The 25,828-nt window shown below is 39.6% G+C and overlaps 1 protein-coding gene across 6 annotated transcripts in view; it reads right to left on the bottom strand.

Moving 5' to 3' along the window:
• Positions 1-25,828, bottom strand: part of MAGI2 (membrane associated guanylate kinase, WW and PDZ domain containing 2) — a 760,905-nt gene that overhangs the window by 13,020 nt on the left and 722,057 nt on the right. For all 6 annotated transcript variants that reach the window (XM_069801726.1, XM_069801727.1, XM_069801731.1 and 3 more), the window contains one exon: positions 10,688-10,826. In XM_069801726.1, the coding sequence (XP_069657827.1) occupies positions 10,688-10,826 (139 nt within the window). The remainder of the gene's footprint in view (positions 1-10,687; positions 10,827-25,828) is intronic.

The following is a 25,828-nucleotide window of genomic DNA, read 5'->3' as shown; positions in this document are numbered from 1 at the left end:
AGCAAGCTAAAAAGCCGGACTTTTTACACCTGGATAACCACAGATCAATTAAAAGATCATGTATATGAGTTCAAAGCCATTGAATCCCAAGTTCAGCTGATATTCTTAGAGGTGGAGTCTTTGTCAGGAGGAAGCTAAAGTGTTCTTGTTCATGTCAAGCCAGAGGAGGACATGCCATAGTTTCCGGGCCCTTCTAAAGAGTATGAAGTTTGATGTCTCCAAATCACTATGTACTTAAAAATGTCGATGAGTGGCTCTGCTTTCCTATGGGGAAATGCATGTCATTGCAGAAAACTGACTGTGCTGAAGAGATTTTCAATCACTGGAACAGTCTGCCCAGGGAAGTGGTTGAGTCACCATCCCTGGAGGTATTTAAAAGACGTGTAGATGTGGTACTTAGGGACATGGTTTAGTGGTGGACTTGGCAGTGTTAGGTTAATGGTTGGACTTGATGATCTTAAGGTCTTTTCCAACCTGAATGATTCTATGATTCTACGTGGAACCAGTTTTAGATCCCTTGGAGTCTAGCCACTGAAGTGGTTGCTGCACAACCTTCGTGATGAGAATTACTGGGCCAGGCCACAGGAATAACGGTTTGTGCCTTCATACAGTTCTCTTTGAAACGTAGCTCTATATTGCAAGGGTACCATGTTAGACGCATAGGGAAGCTAACTGATTAAGAACAAGCTGGAACGATGCAGTCTTGCTATTAACTGGAGGCCCGTTGCAAATTTGCAAATGAAAGGGACTGTGAAATGAGCACCAGGAAAGGGACTTTACGGTATGTTACACTGCAACAGCAGAAGACTGGACTTAATTCTATTGCAAACTGCAAAGACACAGTAAGTGTTACTGAAATCCCATTTTTCCTATTTATTTGGATTACCTGCAGAAAGGAAAAACTGATGCTGTGGAGACAGAGGGGTGGCTGCATTCTTTCAGGCCCTGTATTTTAGGTGCTTATCTTCTAATATTGTCAACAGGATGGAAATACAGGAAGCCACAAAAAAAAAGTTAGAAAAAGGTTTGTGGGTGGGACTTTTCCCTTCTCTGGCTGGTAAGTCTGCTTGCCAGTTTATGTGAACAAAACTAGGGATAATGTTTGTTCATCTGTTTTATTCACTGTAGTTTAGCTGTAATTATCTACACTTTACACCATATTAGTAAATCTACTCCAGAATATTATATTATAATAATTAAACCTTAGTAATAAGAGAACTTGCTCAACAGCCTTATTATTAAATATTTGCTCAAATGTGGGGGGACACTGCCAATTTTGGTGTGGATTATAATGCATGTGGATTAGTGAGGTTCTGCTTTAATAATAATACTGAGTAGTCGACTAGGAATTTTAATCTTTAAAGAGCTTTTCAAGCATTATATAATTAATCCCCATAATGCTCCCATGAGATAGGTAAGTAAATATTACTATCCCCATTATACAGATGGGGGAAGTGTGGATTAGAGAATTCAGCTGGACTGGCCAAAGACACTGGGAGTGTAATTGCCAAAGCAATGTTTAGGACTATGGAAAGAACTCGGTATTTTTGCATTTAAAAAGTAAGGAAAAGGTATCGCTTCCCTCAAAGCTCGAAAACATTGCCACAAAACTGAAAATGTCTTCCCATGTGTGCCTCTTTCTTTCACAACTGTATTTTCTGTTTCTATATCAAGGGATACCTATGTAAAAGGTCGACATATATTTTAAAATAGAAATTTGCTGTAAGACAGAAATAACTATACGCACCCACATATACATACACTGTTATTTAACAGAAGTATGTTCTACTTTCCTGCCAGCTGCTACATATTTATTAAATACTAAAGACATGTTTGTAAAGCAAGTGTTAATATTCAATTTTGTCCTTGAATAGTTTTTACCCATAGCAATAAAATAGCTAGAACCTTTGGGAGCCCATATTCAAATTGCCTGACGGTTTAGACCAATTTTATTAACCAGTATTTTGAATTCATTTAGTTAGTCCTTTTTTTTTTTTTTTTACACACCACAGGTTCCTGAAATTAAGTTGGTATTGCTAGAAATAAGAAGGTGGTATTGGAAATGCAGCAGGAATATGAATGAATGTTTGCAGTTCCACCAAAGTGGTCACAGAAGGAAAGGGCACTTTTCCAAAATGACTATTGATTTTTGCACTCACATCAGATGAATGATATATAGGGTAGTTCAAGTTTCAAATAACACCCAACCTCAGCTCTAGAGATTTATAAAATGAGCATTAAAAATAGGATGAATTGGATTATCTGATCAGTACTCTGAACAGGTAGGAGTATCTGGCTTAAATGTACAGGCCGAGATGCTGTAGCCATTTATTAGACATACATAAAAGCTTCAGACATTCTAGCAGAGTTAAAGAACTAGAAAAATGCAGTCTGCAGCTCACCGGAGATTTCTGAAGTATTTAACTGTATTCAAACAATAAAACCACAGTATAAGCTCCCAATTTTTCATCTATTTTTGCAAATATAAATGCAGTGGTCACTAGTAAGGGCTACCAAACCCATGGTGCAAGGAAGCACAGGCACGCATCACTTGATCTGGATATACTTTCTAAACCACCTTCTAGCACCTGCATCTCTCCTGTGCTATATCTAACTTCAAGTAAGCCTGCTGATCATCTGCCGTAAGTGATTATTTATACAAAACGTAGCAATTTCTATTGGAGAAATGTGGACTCATAACAGACTGTGCTATGATGTTATGGTAGGGCCCTCTCCTAAGGGATGTTGGAATGGTCAATAATTTGTTTTACATCAGGAAATTTGACTTACACCCCTGGTCTAGTGAATGGTAGCACAGCCACAATTTTGGTTGGGAAAAGCCCCATTGAAGAACTGGCTCTTTAGGAAAATCCTTCTCCTCAAAACCCTTTCATTAAAAAGACCTGAAATGGAAACATTTTATAACACACATATTTTCGTTTGACCTGATATTACTTTGTTATCAATCATGTATTTCAGTTTTGGTGTCAACCCAAACTAAATTGCTTTTGATTTTTTGGATGTATTTTACCAAGAAAAAAATTCTGTCCTAACACTTCCTGCCAAATAAATAATCAGAACCATTCACAGCTGAGAGACTGTGCAAAACTAACTTTAGCTGTATTTACAGAGGATTTACATTTCTACTTATTTCAGGAAAAAAGGCTTATTTCATGTGTCCATTATGCTATAGGAGGAAAAATAAAGAAAATGCATAGAAAGTTGGGGTTATAAATATATAACACTTGTGGTGGGACTGCAGTTTACTGAAATTCCTGTGCTTGACAACTGAGACTTGCAAAATGGCCCTAATGTCAGCCTGGATTTTTAACCTCATGATGTCTCTGAACTACTTTTAGTGAAGAACAAAGCAGAAGTAAGGTGAGAATTACTGCAAGGAAAGGTGCAATTCAGATTTCTACATGATGCAGAACTTCTTTGTTGCTAGGAGGTCTCCGATGGTGACATACATGATTGAACTATATGGGTACAATTTTCAGATGGCCTCTAGATGTGTCCAGCTCTGCTCTAGCAAAGTATAGCGACACATCTGTGTTCAAAAAATTCTTATTTGTAGACACAAATTGGAAATAAGCTGTAACTGGAAACACATGCAAGCAATCGATTCAATTACCCGGATTTGCGTGCACAAGACTGGTAACTTAAGCACAGTTTAGTGCCTGGGTGCTGGGGACAGAAATTCTGTGGGCATCACACTGGAGGAGCTGCTCGAAGCTCAAAGGATAGGAGGATACCTTTGGGTGTAACTCCATTTCTATTTCCAATCTGTCTACTTCAGCAGTGTGAGCCTGGCCTTATAATTTTAGCAAACATACTGCATTGTGCAAAGTCAACAGCAGACAGACTGAATGCATCTGAACACTTCTGCGTTTTCTGCGATGACAGCAATCGATAAAAAAAATAGAAAAAAAAAAGTTTTTCTTTTCCTTTGCTTTCCACGTATCATTTCTGGGCCATGACTCTGTATTACAAATTTGATGTATCTGAACAATTTGTGTGGCTGAATCTGATACATGAAGAAAATAGCCTGAAATCAAGTGCAAAGTGCTATGTGTAAATTCAGCATAGCCACTGGGTTTAAAAAACAAGTATTGCCTTACAGCATGTTCCAAAAAGTCTTCAATTTTACATTAGTTATTTCTTCCAGAGGCTGCATATAGATATTGTTTGAGATTAGCACCTAACTTCCATCTTCACATTACTAATATTCTGGAAGCCAAGTATCATAAAGAAGGGGAAAACTACGGCTTTGGTTCTCAAAAGTTTAAGATTTTCTACCTGAAAAGTCATATTCAGAGGATAAATTTCTGTCATGAGAAAAAGCGGATATATAGCAGACCTATGGCAGCGTTTCTTGTGCTAGCAGCAGTGTTACATGAAGAGCCAGTTATCTAGGATATTAAAAGACATTTGTAAAATCTATAGCTGCTTTGGTATCTAGGATAATCAGTTATGAAAGAAAAGTCAAATACTGTAGAAACTATTAAGCGAGCTAGTGTGTAAGAAAAAGTTGGAAAAGGCTCTATTAACAGTTGTGAGAAACGAAAGTGTATTAGAGAAAGATAATATACATGCAGAGTTTACAAACCGTGTCTTTAGGGTGGCCCAATAAGTAGAAATATGGGGACCCATGCTTGTCACTTTTCATGCACATGGAGAGACTGGAAGGTACCATTCCTAAAGGAAGGGGAGGAACAGCCTAGGACCAATCATTAGAATTAACAGAACCAGTGACATACAGATATTTTACTATTGTTAGAGCAGAGAATTCTTAGTAAGTTTAGAACAACTGAGTAAAAAGCTTACATGTAACAGGAAAGAAGTATTTCTGTAAAGCTAAGACAAATAAGCATGCTGTAAGTCTAAATATTAGTGGATGACTGAAACTACTGTGCATATATATATATATATACAGGATGTAGGTTCACCCAGACCCTGCATGTGGAGTACATCTTGAGGTGCTTTCTGAAGGAGTCATAACAAATCAAAAGCAAAGGGTTTAATGCATTTCAGAACTGTGCCAATTTATTTGTATGAAAAATCCTTGTATTGGTATCAACTCTGACATTTTTTGGTTTTGTTGGTAGGGTAGTGCTGAAACATGAGCTGAGATTTTGTTTCTCCCAGGCCCTTCAAAATTGACTTACTGCTAAATAACTGCTAGCTTTTATCTGTTAACCTGCAATGATTTTGTGTATACTGAAACTTCACTTTTTGCGTACAGAACTTTTCCTCCCTTAAACAGCCAAAACTGAATCTAAACTCTAGTTCTGTAAAGTCACCCGAATGTCATGAACCCATGGGGTGAGTTTTGTACATTATTTAGCATCATGTGAAGCAACAGAGATTCCAAAAATGCACAGTGCAACCTCAGGACATATCTTTTAACAAAGTCAGTCAAACAAGGAGCAGGGGAGAGAGGGAAAAAACCACCGTTGTGTAAATCCAGAAAGCATTAACCAGCCCCATGACACAGATTCCTTGTTCACCAAACCCCAATGATTCTGGTTCTCATGGCTCTGCGTGTGTTAGCACCACACCGTGACCTAGCACACTCAGGGTCAGATCCAGATTTCCAAGACAGGGCGATGAAAAAGTCTTCCAAAATCTCAGTGTGAATGGGCTAGACTCTCTAAAACTTACAACTTTCTGCAGGAGCTCTTAAGCAACTGAAAACTAAGTGAAAAACTACCAAACTTGATAGAAAGTATGATTTTGAAGTCCTGCTGTGAAAGCAGGAAGGGAAATGAATTAGCTTTCTTCTAGATATGACTCACAGGTGAAATTCAGTGTTTCTGCTCCCTCTGCAGTGCCAGGCAGAAAGCATCTGGGGCAGGAGGTTGTGCCTTACTGGAGGGATAGTGTCCACTGACAAGTGTTAACCATGCCTCAGCCTCCTCCACCTTTATGCCCTGTTTGGAATTATTTGAAAAATAAAATAAAAAAAAAGACAGACTCATTGCTTTCGGATACATCTAGGAACTTATGCATTTTAATGTAGCTCTGAGTAATGGAAGCTCCAGTCGGGAAAGGCTAGGAGCAGTAAGCCAGAAAACTCAAGCTGCCAGGACTGCTGAGACTGAGAATGAAACATCCCAGGCTTTCCTAGGGACCTTCTTCCACAGATACTTAGAGAAAACAGTGGTTGTTCTTAGACAAAACTGTAGCTTCCTGGGGCTGATCCGTCATTAGAATTAACTTGACTCTTGCAGAACTCATTGCTGGGTGGAGAAGCTGTGATTTGTTTGTTTTACTTTACCTGTAATGTTACTATTTTGGGATTTTGTGAACAGTTTTCCCATGTTTTGACTTTAGGGATGCCTCTTCATCCTAATGTTTGGCTGCGCAACATACATGTCCTTTTCATGGCGTTTATACGGCTATGGCTAAGGCCTGAAATATATGAGCATCTATAATGAGGCTCCCACAGTGTGAGCAGACAGATTTTTGGAAGTGCTGCACACCCAGTAGCTCCTGCTGAAGTCAGTAAATAACCTCTTAGGTAGATGCATATGCAGGGAATTAGGCGACCATTGCAAGACAAATCTTGGTCTATCATTTTATTTGAATTGTATTTAATGCCGGTCTGAGAAGCGCTCAGTGCTACAGTGATGACTGTGAGTTTTGTGTCCTGTGACATGTATGAAACCTCACACTCCCTCCAGCCAGACTCCCTGGGCATTAAGTACGTTTCAGGATCAGGATTCCCAGCAGTACTTCTAGTCTTTCTTACACAGTAATATGATTTCTCACTATGACTTGGTTCTTTGGAGAACATGGCTGGCAGACTATTTCCTATGAAAGATGATGCTGATGTTCTTTGGGTTCGGATGAACTGTGATAGTTCACCTTCAGTGGAAGCACAGTTCCTCTGTCTATCCTTATCCTCAGCAAACATGTTCTGAGATGCTGCGTGATAAAACATCTGTTTTCTAAGCTTCTTTTGTTGCACCCTGCTGTGAAATCAGCTATCATTTTGGAGCATTAATCATATCCGTGCTCCTTCCCATATATTGTGATGCTACCGTGCACGCTACAAGGGGATTTCTTCCTCTGAAGCGCTCTGGGATCTTTGGCATTTGCTTTCAAGCAAAATCAGCAGCTGGAGTTGAGGTAAATGATGCATTTGCAACACACTTTATTTCTTCCCCTAGGTTTCAATAGTGCTTCATCTCAGCCAGAGTTTTCTGAGATGTACTTGTAGGGACAGATTTCCAGGCGGCATAAACTGACATAACTCATTCAGGAGATTTACATCCTCCCAGGAGCTTGTTCTTTGTTTCTTCACTGAGCGCTTTCTTCTTTTCAATACACATTCTTTTCTTTCACAGATCACTTTCTTACCATTGATGATTTTTCCTTAACACTGCTTTTACTGATGTCAATCACATCATCATTCAAATCCTGATATTTCTTGCACTTAAATACATAGTGCCATATTTTGTACTGACAGAAACATGGCTCTGGAATTTAAAAAGCATTGATCATATTGCACAAGGAAAATCAAAAAGTTGGAGACTGAGAGACAATAATGTGATGGGTTTTGGCTGGTTGGTTTAGGTTGTTCTAGGTAAGCTTCCTTCTTTTTAATGCTGTGAGTGTGAATGCCATGGCTGTTGGAAAGGTCTTTAAACACAGCGTTGCTAGACCTGACTTGGGAAGTCCCTGACCATTTCACCTGTCAGAGACTGAGAGAGAATATCCAGGAGAGGACCCTGGTACACGTGCTCTGTTTTTATATTTCTCCCTAGGCTTCTGCTGCACACCACTGTTGCAATCCAGACAGATACCAGCTCAGTCGTCCAGCCTTGCATTTTTATACTCAACTAAGTCTTATTTCCCACTAATGGTCTCCAGAGCTGGACCCTAATGAGAATAAGAAATATTTCTGACATGTACTTGCTAAAAAAAAAAAAAAAAAAAAAGTCTGATTATTTCGGTAAAAAAAGGTCCAATTAGTCTTGTTACATCCCAACCGTGCAATTCTGGTGGGAAGAAGAGGGAACTACTAAATATTGACTAGTTTATCTGCTGACCTCAGGTCCACTTTGTCCTCAAGCTTACTGTCACAATCTTCTCTGCGTTCAGTTTTCCATTATTTGGAAAGGATGTTCTTTCTGGGGATCTCCGTCATTAATACTCTGACAGACGTTATTTTCAGCTCGATGACTTACCCTTGAGATCTGGCCTTCCTGAGACATGCCCTCTGGTTTTAATTGCTTCTGTTTGTTAATTTCTGTTTTTTAACTTCCTAAGCAGGCTGCTGTTCATTTTTATGTGCACCTTCTGTTTGTTCTTAGAGCATTTCTTGTTGCTTTGGGAAATGACCTAGGGAGGACTTTAATATCTCAGTTAATTTCTACAGGCATCTTCATATTTTACTTCCAACCTGTCTGCAGACTGGATACAGCACTAATGTTCCTCTGCCTGAGTAACACACATATTAAGAACTGCAGACCTGTGGATGTTATCCTTTGCTGCGATGCTTTCTGTAGGTTGTATGTACATTACAAAGTAACTCCTGAACACTTTTACTGCTTTTTCAGTGAGCAGGACAACACGGCTTTCAAGCACAGCTAGTTAGCTTTCCTCCCGTATGGAGCTGTAAGCTGGGAATGCAGCTAGGAAAATGATCCAATTAAACAGCACTTCTTCGTAGCGACTTCTATTTTGCACTAATCTGCATTTTTACACAGCTAATGCTAAGCATTCCAAATGCCCTTCCGAATAGCGAGCATGGCTTTAAACAGTCCTGTGAAGTTGTCTTATTTCTTTCTGTTAGCACTACAAACTGTGCCCGGATTTGTGGTGGTTTATCTGCATTTTCTACTGATGTTCTTCTGGGAAAGGGAAGGCTTGCGCACACTTACACCTTTTGGGAAATTTGTTTTCCCCAAACAATGCTATTTACACTGAACTTTTTTTACATCTATTTACATTTTCTTATGATTCTGGAATAAGATACAGATCTATAAGATTATATAAATGCAGAAATTTATTTTGGATTTCCCATAAACCTAGGTTTAAGTGCCATCCAGAACAGGGATCTTAAGAAAGTCAGATTTGGAATGGGTCTGAACTGTAATTGATTTTCTTCTCATAGCAGCCTCCTGTGACCCCCCTTAGATTAAATTGTTTTCTGAGGAACCAGAGAACTGCTGGTATATGGTTCTGCTATTTGAGAAGGATTACTACCACTATATCAGTTCGGGATGTTTGTTTGTTCTTTCATTAAAATTGATGCACTTCTCCCTACAAAAGAGTTTTGGAGGTGATCTGAATATCTGTTGGAGGTCTCTCTGAAAGGATTATACAGTGGTTAAAACTGATATTTAATATCTCAGTACCGATTTATCATAATCCCTGAAAGCCATTTTGGCTTTGTTCCTACTCACCAAAGTATAACTCAGTAACTTTATCACCAGATGAGTGGGCTATGGCCCATCCTTGCTGCCCTTATTCAGAAGCTCTTGAAAGCTGGAAAAAATGCAACATACACTATCCTGAGTATTGCCTCAGCCACAGAATTGGCTCTAGTTTAGAGATGAAAATGGTGCAATTACCATGCATACTGACAGCCGGCAAAGCGCTGACTTTCAGTGGAGCTGACTTTAATGTCTCCAACAGAGGTAATGAATTTTTGTTGGTAACAAAGACTGACCTGAACCTACAGTTAAGCCTAAGTATTACTTTGAATTTTCATATGCTACTGCAATTTCTGATTCTAATAGGAAATTATGCTGGAACATCAAAAGTAACATTAAAAAAGTTTTATTGAGTTTTGGACTTCCTAGTGTAAAGAAGTCAAGGAATTTTCATTAAAAAAAACCTTTTCCTGTGAGATTTCAGGCCCAGCTGTGCACATCATAGAACTTATGTAAATATATGACATTGTCACACCATACTTTAGAGTAAGCCCTGATTTCAATTTTTAAAAAGAGCTTTTTGTCTTTGAAATTACCTTTGGATAATTTATTTTTACTTCTTGTCATTTCAGTAGTGAAATAAGGTTTCTATATTGTCTAAATGACTCACACTTTTTGAAATACTCATAAAACGTCCCAGAAGTCCCTCTGAAACAAAAAAAAAAATAAGAAGAATGGATCCTGCTTTCTCACCACAATGAGCAGTCTCCTTTTTCATTCAGAGTTGGCTTCTACTTGATCATCTGTGTATATTGTCAGAGATAATATAATGGGTGAGGTTGTCAAAGAAACAAGTACATTCTTGTTAATGCTTTGAGTTTAAACCTGAGCCGCTGAATTGCATGGCAACAAGATCATCTGCTGTGATTCAAAATGTGCAGAGAAGTACCAATAGAGGAAGAAAAGGACAGTTTATGAACAAATCAGCAACTCCCAGCACACTCAGAGATGTCCCCTAAAGAGTTCAAAGTGCTTCCTCCAATGCACATCTTATAAGCCATTGCCTGTGTCGGGAGGGCAGCAGATGACAGTGATGTACACATGTATATGGTCTTGAGCCGAGGAAACACTTAAACATGTGAGTGAGTCCACCTCTACTTAGGTAAGCACTTAAGCCCATACTTAATGTGCCCCAGGACATTACAATATATCAGTATCTGCATTTGCTACTTAACTTAAAAGCAATTTAATTAATTTATATAGGTTCATGCACATAGAAAAATGTAAAGATGAAAACCCACCATATTCCGGGACCTGGCCTGTTCCACGTTTCAACAACAGTCTCACTCTCCTGCCACCACTCTTGATTAGCTCTATTGCTCTGGCATGTGTCATGTCCCTTGTGCTTTCTCCATTGATTTCAATTATTTGATCTCCTACCTGTCAGGTAAGAAGAATATTGAGTCAGACAGAATTGCAGTAAAATGAGCGTTTCAGAAAGAGACATATTCAGTGGATCACAGGTTACTTGAATGACAGACAGACACATCAAGGTAAATTTGTTCCTGTCTGTCTGAGGGATATTACTGGCAGATTAAATAACCTCCAAGGTGGATTCTGAATGTGGTATATCAAATGCTGCTCATCTTCTGCCAAAATCAGTGTAATGCATTTGTAACTTGCCTCACGTCTTCTACACGTAAGAGTTTTTTTTGAATTGCTTGATATGTTGGAATCACTGGAAACATTATCTGTGCTACACCCGAAATTGCAGTGTTGTGTGGGCCCGAGGAGAACTTTGCTGCATCTCACTTGCTGCTTTCATTGAGAAAAGAGAGGTTCAAAGCACAAATACAAAGATCCATCATTTGACTATCTAAATCTTGGTAGTAAAGTTTCACACCAAATTAAAAGTTTTTATGAAGTAAGCTATTAAACAAAGAAAGGTTAGTGCTATGGCACAGGACACGCAGATTTGCTGGAGTTCTTACAAGAGCGTGCTTTGAACTATTTATCCACAGAAGGTTTTTGCTCAGAGTAAGCACAGCCCCTGGCTGAGCCATCTAGTTAGAGCAGCCAAGTCCAGGGCTCTGATTACAAATTTCTGCCACTCATCTTCTGGCTGACCTTCCCGTCAAAGTTAGCTTCATTATTATTTTTCTGCCCCTATTTCTACAGCTGTAAAATGGGGCACTGATGTCTGTGTCTCCCATCCATCCCAGTATCCCTCCCAGCTTTGCCTCCCGCCGGGATGTTTTGGTTTTACTCTTCTCTCCATGAGCATCTCCATGGCTTTTGATGCTGGAAACCTTCTCCATGAATAGGGGAGCGGTTGCTTTCTGCTGGTCCTGGTCAGCACAGCAGACAGCACATGTAGGAAGCAGCAGCTGTACAGATTCTTTGGTGCTGCGATACCACAGCTGCCCACTTATTTGGTGAGAGAATTAAATGAGCAACACGGTGAGGTGAGGTGTGAGCCCTGTATTAGCAGCACCACAGCCTTTGGAGGTCACGTTTTGCAGCTGCGTTGCAGCAGCCTCGCAGCCCCACCAGAGGGTGACCAGTTGCAGCAGACCTCCCAGCAGAAGGGCTGATCTCCGGGCGCTGGTAGAGGTGCGGGTCCAGGTGATGGGCAGCCAAGAGGGGTGCGTGAGGGTCTCAGTTGAGGGGGTTCAGCAAACCGTTTATCAGTGCCAGAGGAGCACAGCTGCTTGGCAGGAGCATGGCTGCCTCACCGTGTGTATCCACTACACTAAAATAACAATGCCTATACATCCTAGAGAGGGTTTTAAGGAGGCTATACAGATGTCACGATGACGGGCACTTCCTTTTCCTCTTACAAGCCTGTTGTGACAAAACCAGCTCTTCGCTGGCGTTGGACATTGAAATGTTTTCTGTTCTGTATGGTTTCTTTGCTACTATTGTATTTGTGTCAACTGGAAGTGTAATCCTTCAGAGGCTTTCTTTCCTTCCTGAGTTTGAAATACAGTATTTACCAAATAAATGTGCATAATATGAAATGTCAACAAGACTCCTAGCATCAAAGAAAAGTGGAAGGGATGTCAAGAAGTTATCTAGTCCCTATTTTTGTTCATAGATAGAAAGAATGCTACCAAAAGCACTATGGCAGTGTTTCTCAATAGGAATTCAGACTTTGTCAATAGGAGTTCCAGCCTATTTTAAGAACTCTCCCAGGATCCTGTACGCAATCTATTCTAGTACTTTACTTAACTAAAAAGCCATTAATCCAAATAATACTTCTCAGTATTACTATCACACTTTGTAAATGCTGCAGACAGACTGAGAAGTGGGGGGAAAAAATCAGGATTATTTTCTGCAAAAAGGCCTTATTTTTGCAGTGCAAATTTCTTCCTTAGCAGATTTTCCCTGTTAGGAAGAATGCATTTGGTTGTACCATGCAGTATGCATTTTTAGACATTTTTGATGACCTCCAGGCCACAGTGACACAGAGCACAGGTGCTCTCTGGATCACGGAGAGATCTCCCCCGGGTTTGGCCATGCAGGACTGTTTGCATCACCCTCACTTTTGGAGCGGTTGGTAGGATGTAGTTGCTGCACACACTCAGAGCAAAAATGGAAAATCTCTTACCGCTTCTGTAATGCAGACAGAAGATGGACTTGTAGCTTCCCCACAAGGATACTAGTCAGGCCAAATACAGGCAAAATTCAGTCAGTTTGGGAAAACCTGTTTCTAAATGTCATGAAACAATTAAACCCTTGTAGGAATCCTGTAAAAGTAAAGTCAGATTTTCCAAAGGCTTAAAGACAGCTCTTTTTTGTGTCATGTTGCCTGGATAGACCATGTTTTGCAGAAGGTATTTAAAATTATCTTGTTAGCATGTTTTGAGAGAAGTGGTGCCAGATTAGATCAAATGAAGGAGGTGTTTTTAACACTCCTTGATAAATAGCCTTTAAAATGAGTACTGATGAAAGCTGTGCAGAGCACGTACAGTCCTTCAAATAAAATCCTCTGCACTCTGGAGCAGAAAGACAGAAAGAGACTTTAATACAGTTTAATATGTAAAAAGGTTAAGTTAATGTCACATTTTTCCCTTGCTGTTTGCCTTTCTTCTGTTCTCATTGGTCAATATGCAGGAACTATCTTGTATTAATGTAACCTTTTCTGTATTTCAGTGGATTAAAATATTTTTTTCTGTGGGCAGCATGTAGCTGATCTGATAGTTCCTTTTATTATAAAATCTTATGTGCAAATAACCTGGGAAAACTTAAAAAGGCCAGCATCTTGGTTATGTGACCAAAGGAGGAAAGAAAAACAAGTTTGCAAAAATTAGGTGCTCTGAAATTTACATCAGAAAGCGTGAGACCAAAGGTAAAATGAATAGTTGCAGGAACAGCGGGTTAATTGTGTTCCATGCATTTGTGTCTTGTGGCTGACTGATGTATAACTGAGTTATACTGCCTTTGCAGCACAAGCCCAGCTCTGATTAGATAAGAAAAACAACAAGAAAGAGAAATGTTGCCAACACTCTTACCCTGAGAAAAGCTTCAATTGGACTTTTCACTCATATCTGGGGAATTCATACTTTTTCATACAAAGAGAAAACTTTGACTGAGGAGTGGTTCCCCATGTGTCTAATAAGGTAAAAATTCCTATTCTTACTTTTTCTGCAGTTAAACATTTATAACCTCCCCTTCCTTCCCCTCGCCAATGTAGATTCTCTTATGTCTGATATGGGAGGAAACCATGCTGTATGCTTTCTCTCTGTCCAGACATTCAAATGTGCTTGCTCTATTGTCTTTTCTGTTGTGGAATAGATTTTTAGATATTGTGGGGCTATTTCTGTCTTTTTTAAACGCAGAAGCTTTAAGAAGAGCTTAGATATACCCACATATTGAAGATGCACCAAGGTAAGGCCAGAGGTAATGGTAAGCATAGAAACAGGTCCAAAAAGAACCCAGTGCCTGTTATATGGGATCCTCATTACTCTCTCTTCAGGATCAAAAGTTGATTCCTGCAGTTTTATACCACACGTGACATTTCTCTATACTTCTCTTCGGGATCCTTCCGAGTCTGTCCACGGTCTCCAAAGTGAAGATATTACTAAGGTGGGGGGTATATAACGTTCCCAGAATGAGACCTTTGCCTTTTTGTAACACAGCAGATTTGTGACTCACAGTTAGCTTGGATTCTGAGATTATCCCCAGCAGTATCGTCTAGACAGTTATCCCCCATTTTACATTGTGCATCTGATTTCCCTGCCCTAAACTAAGCACAGTGCACCTCAGTGAATTTTATCAGATTGACTGCTTTACTATGAAATTTTCATTTTGAAATCCAAGTCAGTTCCTCAAAGTCCTTTTAAACCCTCTATGAATAGTGACATCTTGGCATCAGCAAATTTTATTTTATTATTTACCAATAGGTCTCCAATTACTAATGAAATTATTGAGTCGAGCTGGTTTACTCCTAGAACCCTCAGAACCACACTTGTAATTTCACACATGTAATTAATATTCAGGTGCAAACCATTCAGAGCAGCCTTTGAGAGGGATTATCTTCAGTAACCACATTACAGTGATTCCACCTAGAGTCTATTTCCCCATCCCTTTTCTGTGAATTTCATACAAGGTGGTGTTGAAAGGTGAAAAGAAGATGCCTCATACATTGTTCTTCCCCTTTTTCCACAAAGAAATAAAAATGAAAATCAGAAATAAGAAATGAAAATTAGACTGGTGTGACAAGATTTGCTTTCCACAATTTACATGTTGGTGGACTTTTTGATAACTTGTCACAGATTATTTCTGAGAATGAAAGTTAAAGGAACTTTTCTCTATTATTTAACTTTAAAGATAGGGAACACATTTTCCTTTCTCTAGTCTGCTACTAACTTTCTTGTCCTCCATGAATCCTTGGACATAATTACTAATAGTCTAGAAATTACTTTCTCTTAGTCATTGAGCATATACAAACATCAGCATGTTCAGCTGACTTGAATCTAAGTATGCTTTAAGCAGTTTTCTCTTTATTCTGATTTATACTCATTTCTCTTTGTTGATGTAAGTTTATGGCCCTTCTGAACATCTCAGTGAAGACTGATACAAACAAAAAACGGAATATTTCAGCCTTCTCCACATTCTCAGCAAGCAATGGACCTCTTTTTTCCTGTTCTGTATATTTCTGTTAATATATTTCTCTTTCTTACCTTTTCTACCTTCCTTGCAGACTGCTTGGATATCATTCTGACACAGGTAATCTTCCCTCTGCATCTAGTGGGACACCAGCCACCTAACAGGTGTTGTAGCATCAAGGTTTGAGTGTCTAAATCTTTTATTGGGTGTGACCCTGTGGCATTAGCTCCTTTCATGGAAAGTGGCACATTTGAATATCAGACCATTATTTTTAAGAGACATTTCAGCAATCTGCCTTCTGTGGAGATATAAAGCTTTTCAGATGAAACACCAGAATATTTTAAAAGATAAACTTCAATGTAGCAACATTATCATTTTGCATGGCATTTAGGTCCTCTGTCATTTTACACTTTATGGATTTAATTTTTGTCAAGAAATTAACAGAAAAAATGATTCCCCAAATCTGGAGAGTTAGCCATCCCTAAAATAATACCTTCAGCTCCCATGCCATTCAGGTACAGTTTTTGCTTGACAGCCTGAGAGGACGCATGCATCCTAATCACCAGTTTTTAAATGCACAAATAGCAGAGAAAATGTTTGAGAGCACAGCCCTTGAAATCCAATATTTTAATCTCACAAAGCCACAGGCTGCCTTCGGCTCTTTGGAATAAACTTTAATTTGAAGGTGTTGTTACAGGGGGTGTGTGTGCGGAGCTGCAATGAATGCAAGGCTGGCAGCTCTTTGGTGGCCAGTCATGCGAAATGAACGGATGGACCCCTTCCCACTCCCAACAGGCAGGCCCTGCATCGCGGGACACCCCCCAAACTGGCATCAGCTCTGATTTGTAACCTTCCTGGCAGTCTTCAGCACCGACTACAAAGCCGGAGTGGTCGACCTCCGCACCCTCCAGACATTCCCACCAGCTTAAGGTTGAAGCGTGTTGGCAAGCCAGCCTGGGAAGCTTGCATGGCTGCTGCCTGAGCTGTATTTATTCTGAAGAAACACGCTCTTTGCAGCTATGAATCTGGCAATTTTACACACATTGATTTTGCATTGTGTTTCTTTCTTCCTACAGAACATGGCCCTGGCTGAATTTCCATGCTCTTTGGGATAAATGACTACCCAAACCCACTGGTTCTCCTCCTGACCCGATGGCATTTCATAAAAGAGAATGCTCCTCTGTTATATTCTTACAATGTGCAAGCACAAAGTAAACACTGAATGCTTCCCCCCTTAATGTTTTTAAATTTGAATATTAATGTTTTAACTGTAATTATGAAAGTAGTTTGTGTGTATGGGAAATGTCTCTTAAAAAAATCTGTTTCAGTTCAAGTTAATTCAGACGCTCCATCCATGCGTAAGAACAACTGAGCTATAAAATTGGGCAGCATGTTTTCTGGCAATAATGAGAAGATAATATTCCTAAGGAATGTTTAAGTGACATCACTATTGATAGGTTAATTAGAAAGAAAATTGTAAAGCTTCTCCAAATCATTAGAATAAAGTGCCTCTAGTACTTGTGAGTTTATCCGTGGAGTCTTTGTTCTGGCTGTATTTTATAGTAATTATTACCTGTTTTGTTAAAAAAAGCCAACCATACATACAAACAGAATTTCAGAAGCAGGCTAAATCAGAAGGAAATACATACAGCTTTAATGTAGTAAAGAGGTTTTTCCTTACTCAAATGTACTTTTAAACTACTGATGATAGCCTTGTGCATGTTTGCCTCTGTCAGTGCGTAAGGAACGGTCTCTAAGCAGTTGTATAGTTCCCGGTTGCACAAAATGGAATTAATTGTAATGCACATTTTCATTCTATGTCAAATGAGGAAATCTAATGATAAAAGCCGCCTCAAATGATTTGTGCAGAGGGCATTGCTATCTGTCATTTTATTAATGCATTTTATAATTAAACCTCAGGAAAGAGACTAATTACACTTAATTCCTTTTATATGGGCATTCTATTTTTATAACTGAAACATTTTTTGCATATTATTTGTTGCTGTTGTTATTGTTAATGAATCCAAGAGGCTGAGAGATTGTACTTGGAGACCAAATAGCAACTCCAGAATATTTATTTTGGTGAATTTCCAAGTACTGTCAAGCCCTAATATCGTTGCCTGGCATTAGGCACAGGCTGGATATCTGCTGTGCAAATTTCCTCACAGCAGAGGATTTTTAATACTGCCTGGAAATCCCAGGTGTAAGGTGTAGCCTGAGCAAAGCTATGGGGTATTTCTAGTCCTGGACTCCCTCCAGTGCATTTTAGGTATGTGAGCTTGGGTGTCTCAGTAAGAGACATGGCATTTCTCTTTGGAGGAATCACACTAATGTGCCCCCCGCCACTTTTGAAGCAATCACCCGTGACAGTTTAGAGTCACAAGTTCTTTTTTTCTGTGGCCAACCAGCTGTGGCTTCTTACCCCTGGAAATGCCGGGCCCTTTGTCCCCGCAGGAGCCGCTCTTGCCTCCCGCCCAAAGGTGGGGGGGACACTGCGGGGAAGAGAGGGGCCGTGGGACACGGACGGAGCTGGTGCAGAGCAAGAAATGGCTTTCGCACCACTCCTCAGCAGGTGCTCTAGCTTTTTCTTCTTTTCGCTTTTCACCTTTTCCTGAGAGGGGGAGAAACATTAGAAGTGCTATTACAGAAAGAGAGCTTGGAAAGTGGAAAATGTGCATGACCGAGTGTCTGCAGGAAATGGGGAGTGCAGGAGAGAGAAATGGAGTTTGCAGTGGTGGGTGGCTAACAAGATGGCAAAGTGGATTTCTGGTACTACAGTATACTTGATGCCTTCTGCAGCATTGCTGCAAAATAATCCATGTATATGTGAATTAAATGTGTCAAAGATAAAAGGAAAATTCATTATCCTATTGGAGTTAATTGATATACCATTACTTTTTTTAAAATAGAACTAGGATGACTCAGTGTACTGTAATGTAATATTAATAGCATGTACTTCCAACACTACAGTCACGGATGGGAACTAGTAGACACTGTTAAAAAGGAAGAAGAAAATTTTCTCATATCTTCTTGATGGTCTCATTCAGTTCCCATTAGGCAAAAGCAAAGCAAATTCAAGATTTGGCAAACCGATCTTACAGATCCTACGTAGAAGCCTCGGCATCTAGACTGCTTCATCCAAAGTTGCATCCAAAGAGCAAAACAGAAAAGAACATAAACTCTGACAAGTTAAACATAAAACCACAGAAACATTCTGAGGAGGAAAAATGCTAAAATAGAAGAGCTAAGAATATACTTTCAAACATACCAGAGGTGTGGAACATGTCAGAGAACCAAGATCTCAAAAGGTAGTTTGGGCGCCAGGTAGAAAAGACTGCAGAAAATAGATGAATTCTTTGCATCAACGTTCACTAAAGAGGAGGGCAGCAAAAATCCTGCAGAGGGGCTGCTCACCACGGGGGTGAGTTTGAGGAACTGACTCCAATGGTAGGGTCAGTGGCAAAGATTTTATAACAAGCTGATGAAATGGATAGTAAGAAACCACCAGAAGTAGATGGCTTCCATCCTCAACTCTAAAGGAATATGGATATGAAGCTGCTAAACCAGTAGCTCCAGGATGTAATCTACTGCCTAAATCAGTACATTGCTGAAGAGCAGAGGAATGAGAAGTGGCAAGTGTGACACCAGTCTTTAAGAACGGTCCTGGAAAGTAACCAAGCGAGTCTTATGTTCAATTGAGCAGACGGAAGAAAGCAATAAGGATGGTGAGGATTACTTGGCACATGGATAACGATGATATAGTGGGGAAGGGTCAGTGTGGCTATTGTAGAGGGAAGCCATTCCTCACAGATCTATTGCAGGTCACTGGAGCTCTCAATGACTATATAGATAAATGTGATCTGGTTAGTATACTGACATTTTCAGAAAGCTTTTAATAGTAAAGCCTTCAGTAAAGGCTCTGCTGTGGGATGAGAAAGAACAGAGCCTTCTAGGTAAGAGATTAAATTCTAGGAAAAAAATGCCTTGAATAAGTGGTCAATTTTCACAATCAAAAGACCTTACCACAATGATTATTCTGTTCAGCATATTTGTAAATGACATGGTGAAGAGGTTGAAGATTGGGGTGATAAGATTTGCAGGCAACACAATGCCATGCAGAATGGTCAAATCTAAACTTAAAGTTAAAAGCTGTAAAAAGATAGCACAATACTGTGTGTTAAAGCAGCAGGTGGAACTCAATGGTGTTAAGTGCTAAGCGCTAAGTACAGCACATGTGGAAAATTACATACACAATCACTCTAAATTAACCATTACCCCTGAAGAGACAGATCTCATCGTCCTTGTGGTTAGCTTGCTGAAAATGTCAGCCCAGTCAAAAAAGCAAACAGAATATTAACTGCTAGGGAAAGAATAGAGAATAAAAGAGAAGCCATCATTATGTCATTTAGGAGCACCAGTATCTTGAAAACTGCAGATTGTCCTGGTGCTTCCACCTCCAGATGAATGTGATAGATTGAGAAATGGTTCAGAGGAGGCTAGTGAGGCTCATCAAGGGTAAAGAACAGCTCCCTGATGAGGCAAGATGAAATAGACTGGTAAGCTTCAGTGGGAAAAGGTGGATATGATGTAGGCCAACAGAATAAGGAACAATATGGAGAATGAGGAAGCAATTAAAAGTTTATTATGTTGTAGCTACAAACAAAATAAAGGAGCTTTTTTTCAAACAATGCAAGCATTTAGGTTTGGAATCCATTGACATAGTATATCAGAAAATGTCAAAAGCATGAGCAAATTCAATTAAATGGTTAAAAAATAGTCCTAGGTACAAAATATGAAAATTCTAGCATAAAAAAAAATCTGTAAACTGCTGATTGCCAGGGGCTTGGATGTTGTTATACCCAGTGAAGAATCATTTTGTACTTGTCCTATATTCTTTTCCTAAGCATCCTCTACTTGTTCTTGTTGGATTGAGGATACTGGGCTGGTTGGGCCATAGGAATGGGTCTAATATCTGTATCCTTTTACCTTCATAGGTGATCTCTCCCAGTTTCTACTTGTTGTGGTTTGGGAAAACAGAAGAGAAGCTACGTGTGTCATTCCAGTTGCTGGACGAAATGTTTCAATTATCAGAGCAGCATCATTTGGTGTATTAATTTTTTTCTAACACTCTTGATTCTTAATTTTTTTAAGCTAGGGCTAATTAATTTTTTAGACCTGAAAATCTTATAAATCCTTCATAAAAATACAGATTTAAATATAGTGCCCGCCTGCCAACTAAGTATTTTAGTCTGAAAATTTCATACTGAACCATTTTTAGCAAGATTATTAACTCATTCTTTTTCACAGCTGGCTTGAAGGGTTGTGCTATTAGGCATAGAGTTACAAGGATGCTTTGAATGTGTCAATTTGAGTACATTTTTGCAAGAACGATGTTAACTACATGTGTGAAAGGAATATATTTTCTCCTTACCTTTCTGCAAACAAATTCTAAAAAAACCACACAGCTTTTTGGAGAAATGCTGAATAATAGTTCACCTACAGTTAATACACTCTTGATTTATTAAGCTTTTATACTGTCAAAATATATTCAGGATCCCTGAGGACCTCAGTTTGCATTTCTTTGTTGTGCAGGCACAAGAATGTTGATCAGCTTTATGTCTGCATGTCAATATATTCTTCCTTGAATTCTGCCAATTACACTAACCTGGCATTGAGCTCCTCTTGCCACAGGCTGGCATACTGCTCATATGCTCAAGTATCCCAGTTGAATTCCCAGAGTTCAGATCAATCAAACGCAGACTCACTACAAGTGAGGTTGGATGGTGATGTATGTAGTAGGGAATTGGCGTGTGAATGAGATTACCCTGAAGGGACATGCAATTCAGTGGGAGAGCATAGCTAACATCTTCCTGTGCTGTTCAGATGGATCACAAATCACAGAATAAACGGATGGGACTAAGGATATCTTTGTCTTTGTGCTCCATTGTAATGACAGTGTTGACATTCACTGAACGCTTACTATGAAGGTAAGATTTATATTACCGCATAAAGTAAGCCAGGTATGCTGCAGGTTTTAAGAGTAAGTGCTACTTATGTAGACAGGATTGGCCACTTAACTGACATGAATCACTCTGTAGGCATTTGTCTTTCAAATGCGTGCACAAGACCTTAGTCAAAGAGAGGCTGGTGGAACACTGTATGTTCCTGGAGTACACTTCTGTCTCTTATGTGTGGGCATAATGTCAATATTTTATATCTAAATATTAGTGACTTTTCAGTGGGGTTTCTGACAGCCTTCTCAAGCCTGCACTCATGTCAAGTGCTCAGCAGCTGGCTCCCTGCTGCTCCCAGCACACCACCTGGAGAAGACCTTTTTGGCTTTTAAGGACCTACCACTGCTCCTTCCACCTTTATGTTTGCAGTGACTAGAGTAAACTTGCAAGAGGCTTTCTGACAGCAATATCCACTTTTCTCCAATATTCTGAACATAGGACTTCACTGCCTTTTGAGACCTGGAGATTCGCATGAGTCACTTAGCAGTATATGTCAAAGTCTTCAGCTTTCTTTTTGATCCAAAACAGGAGTCCAAAGTTTGCTATGGCAAAAATTAAGGATTACACTGGTCAATCCTTAGTTTATTTTTGGATACAGCGATTGCCCTCAATGTTTGTACAAAGGTCATGACTGATCAAGCCATTCTTGCCTTCTTCCCATTTCCTTGCTGCAGCTTTCTTGATTGGATAAAGAAATGTCAGTATCTGTCATCTACTATCTCTACTGTGTGACAACTGCTTGTTTGCTATTTTTAATACTTTTTGCTCTAACTACTGTCAAGCTCAGCTGAGCTACTTCTTGCTTACTGTGCTTACTGTGCTTACTGACTGCAACCTCAGGTGTATTCTGCTGCAGACTGTAGGAAATAACCGTTTAATGTGGGGCTAATCAATGATGGAGCATCCCAAACAGACGCTCCATTCTGCATTAACAAGAAATCTAGGAGAGGCTCTATACCAGTGAGGAGCCAGTGCAAACTGTGGGTTCTGCATGGCAACATGCTCTTAAATATTTCCATTTACTGTAGAGTAAGAAATTGTTCATTCTTCCTTTTGAGCTTTTATTGGATGGTCTCTGACAGGAAACAATCAGTCCTGTTGATGATCAGTGTTTTTTCATATTTACCCCTTTCCTTTGGCAATAGGACTACAAAAAGCTGAGATAACCCTGCAAAGACTCTGTTCTGGAGGGACTGAAGAAGTATAGCAGTAACACATGGAGAGCGGAATCACAAAGATTTGGAGAAGGTACCTGTGTGTGAAGCTACAGGAACTGCATGTGATTTCTGGTACAAAATTTGGCCGTGGAATGGGAATCTCACAAAACAGCATATGTGGCAGGCCAGCCATTTCTGCTTGCATTTTGTCTTTGAGATACAAGACAACAGCTACTAAAAATATATTTTAAAAAGAATGATGATACTTTATACATGATGATATGGACTTAAAAGAAGTGTCTGTGGAAGCCATATTATATTTAAGCCTCAGACAGGGAATGATTCCTTAATTGGTGGAAACAGATAACTTTGATCTTTTAAAAACCTAGAAATCAAGGTCTGCTAAAAACAGATATGGTGATAAAGTGACTAGATGAACACCAAGCTAAATGTGTGCAACAACAAGCAATCAAGAAAGCTGAAAAGAAAAAAAAAAACATGATGAACACAAAAGAGAAAGACTTCTGCTTTGAGTGGTATAAAAGTCTTTCCAACCACTGTAGGCACATAATTAACTACAGCTGCTCTAAACTTTGCTCTGCCTATCTATCCACTGAACCCAGAATAGCTCAAGTGATTTCTGGGTGCCTGACTTGACACGTTCAGGAGTGTCCTTCTCTGGGACATAGGTTTATATTCCCTTGTTAAACTCCACTGTTATACAGCGTTTAGAGACACCAGATAGATAGCTGCCTACATACTGTCTAGTCCTCTGAGAAGCCTGAACAGTTAGTCTTGAACCTAATTAATTTCTTCTGGGAGACATAGTTAGCAATAGCCAACTATTACATGACACTCTACTGTTTAGAAGCCTGGCCTCTAGGCTTTTCAAAGGGGACTTAAAATTATGTCTCCTATAGCTCAAGAGAGGGCTTCAATATCAGGTTATGAGTTTCATAGGCATTCTGTCCCTCTTATTGCAAACAGGAATGCACAAGTGATGTTGTCAGAAGGTAAAAACCAGAAGAAGTTGCCTGACCTTGTACTTAAGACACTTACAAAGAAGGAAATGTCAGTTTTGAAAGCTGCTGAATGCTCATGCATGGGTTTTGACAGCAGTTTCAAATGTAATGCTTATGCCTTCCACAATTTGAAACTTCAGTTCTGTTTCCCTCCAAATACGAGACAGACTCCCTCTTGTCTGCCTGCCTTTTTTGACTCTTGGCTCTTGAATACTGAGTTCTCCCTTTTTGCTGGGAATAATTGTTGGTGTAGGTGGATGAAGTTTCCTGAATAACCACAAATAAGGTTGGAGTGAACTCTGTTATCACAGGAAAGGATGAAATACACAAATTCTGCTAGCTTGCAGGATGCTGTGAACCTGTCCACAGCATAGGTTGGTTACTGTTGTGAGTCTCACTGTGCTGCTCACTCGGCAAGGTAGAACAGACCGAGCAAAGCCACATGGGTTCCTATGCAACAACAACACAGAAGCTCGTAACTGACACTGTAGGAGCTTCCTGTCCCTTGTGCCTATTTTATCTCCAACTGTGTACAACTGAAACAAAGAGAGGGGCACAGACTGCAGGAAAAGCAACAAACAGGAAAAAGGATTGAAGAGTCAAAGGAGGACTGCAAAGCATGAAAGATATAAAATTCTGCAGTGCCTGTATTTCAGATGTCTGTTCTGCAAATATGTAAGAAAAATCTACAAAAGAATGAGAAAAATAATGTAGCATTAGGAGATATGAGGAAGCTAGATGTAGGGCTAACTGGGTATGTGGACTGAGAAAAATGAGTTGACAAGACAATGAAACTAGAAATGTCAGAGATGAGAAGTATGACTTTCGTGGAAGATGTGAAAAAAAGGATGTAACTCACAAAGTGACAAAATGACACAGACGCACATTGTGTATAAAAAAGCACATTTCGCCCTCATTCTTCATGAATTTCGCATTGACTAAACCCATTTGTGCAAGACACTGTACCTTTGCAGCTCTTAGCCACAGGCTCTTTGTTTGACGCTGGTTTCAGTAAACATGCTGGCTGGAGGAGATATAATTCAAGGCAATAAAAGATCTGTTGATCATATCTCACACGTCTAGCAAACACTACGACCATCCTTAACAACTCCTGTGAGAGCAGTCAGCAGTTCCCTATCTCTAAGACAGGAAGTGACAGAGATCTGCAGGCAGAGCTCTGCCGATCATTGTCCTCAATGTGAGACAGGAATAAAAGATGAGTTATCGTGAGCCTTATCTAAATAGACATGTAAAATTGTTGCCAGTAGTGTTTGAATCTTCAAAGGCTGTGGGGACTGTGCTTCACATTGGCTGTGTTACGTCCCTCATCTCTGGTGACTGATTCAACTCAATACTACTGTCTCTGATGATAGTGTGTGCACCATATTCTTGCCCTAGTCTGAGACTACGCCTTGCAGCTTTATTCTTCAATATTGCCATCATGAACCAGTTGCAAATTTTTTTCCCTGATGTTAGGATTGCTTGAGAAATGGAGTCTTGATGTGCTCAGACCTCTGCCACTTCAGGATAAGATATCAAAGGCACTAATAAGTCTCCAAACTTTTCTCATGGTTCTTTTAATATATCCTTGTCTTACAGAGCACAGACATGGTCCTATTCAGTCCTTTTTTGCCATGGTGTGGGCAGAGTCTTATATTTCTGGTACTCCCTCATCCCGAAGGAGGGTGGAGATAAATTTTTACAACTTGGAGCTCTCAGTGAGTCTATCTACCATTTAAATTTTTGGATAGTCATATTTTCTTTTGTAATCTTCTCCTTAGATCCAATGAAACTTTTCTTCATTACTCCTAATTTGTAAGATACCTTGCTCTTTGTGAAAATTCACGTAGTTTATTGGAAGTATTTTGAGTCACATGTTTCAAGTTCTGTAAACCTTTGTTGTGGTAGGCTTTTCAGAATTCACCATTGTAGCTTGCTCTCTGCTCAGCTGTCAGAATTAAGAGGGATCTGTATTTACTTCCAGTGTAGTGATGAGGTTCCTCCCTACAGAGGTCTTCTGCAAGGAATCTCTGTATAACTTATCTATGAATTGCAGTGAAATCCTGCCAAAGTTAATTGTGGTATATTACCTGACATATGGTTTTATATGAAGTTACACAATTATGGCTGTGGGTCTC

Source organism: Haliaeetus albicilla, chromosome 14 (genome assembly GCF_947461875.1).
Source record: "Haliaeetus albicilla chromosome 14, bHalAlb1.1, whole genome shotgun sequence".
NCBI classification, from domain to species: Eukaryota; Metazoa; Chordata; class Aves; order Accipitriformes; family Accipitridae; genus Haliaeetus; species Haliaeetus albicilla.
Note: the sequence above shows the minus strand (reverse complement) of the source record. Positions and strands in the feature narration are given on the sequence as shown.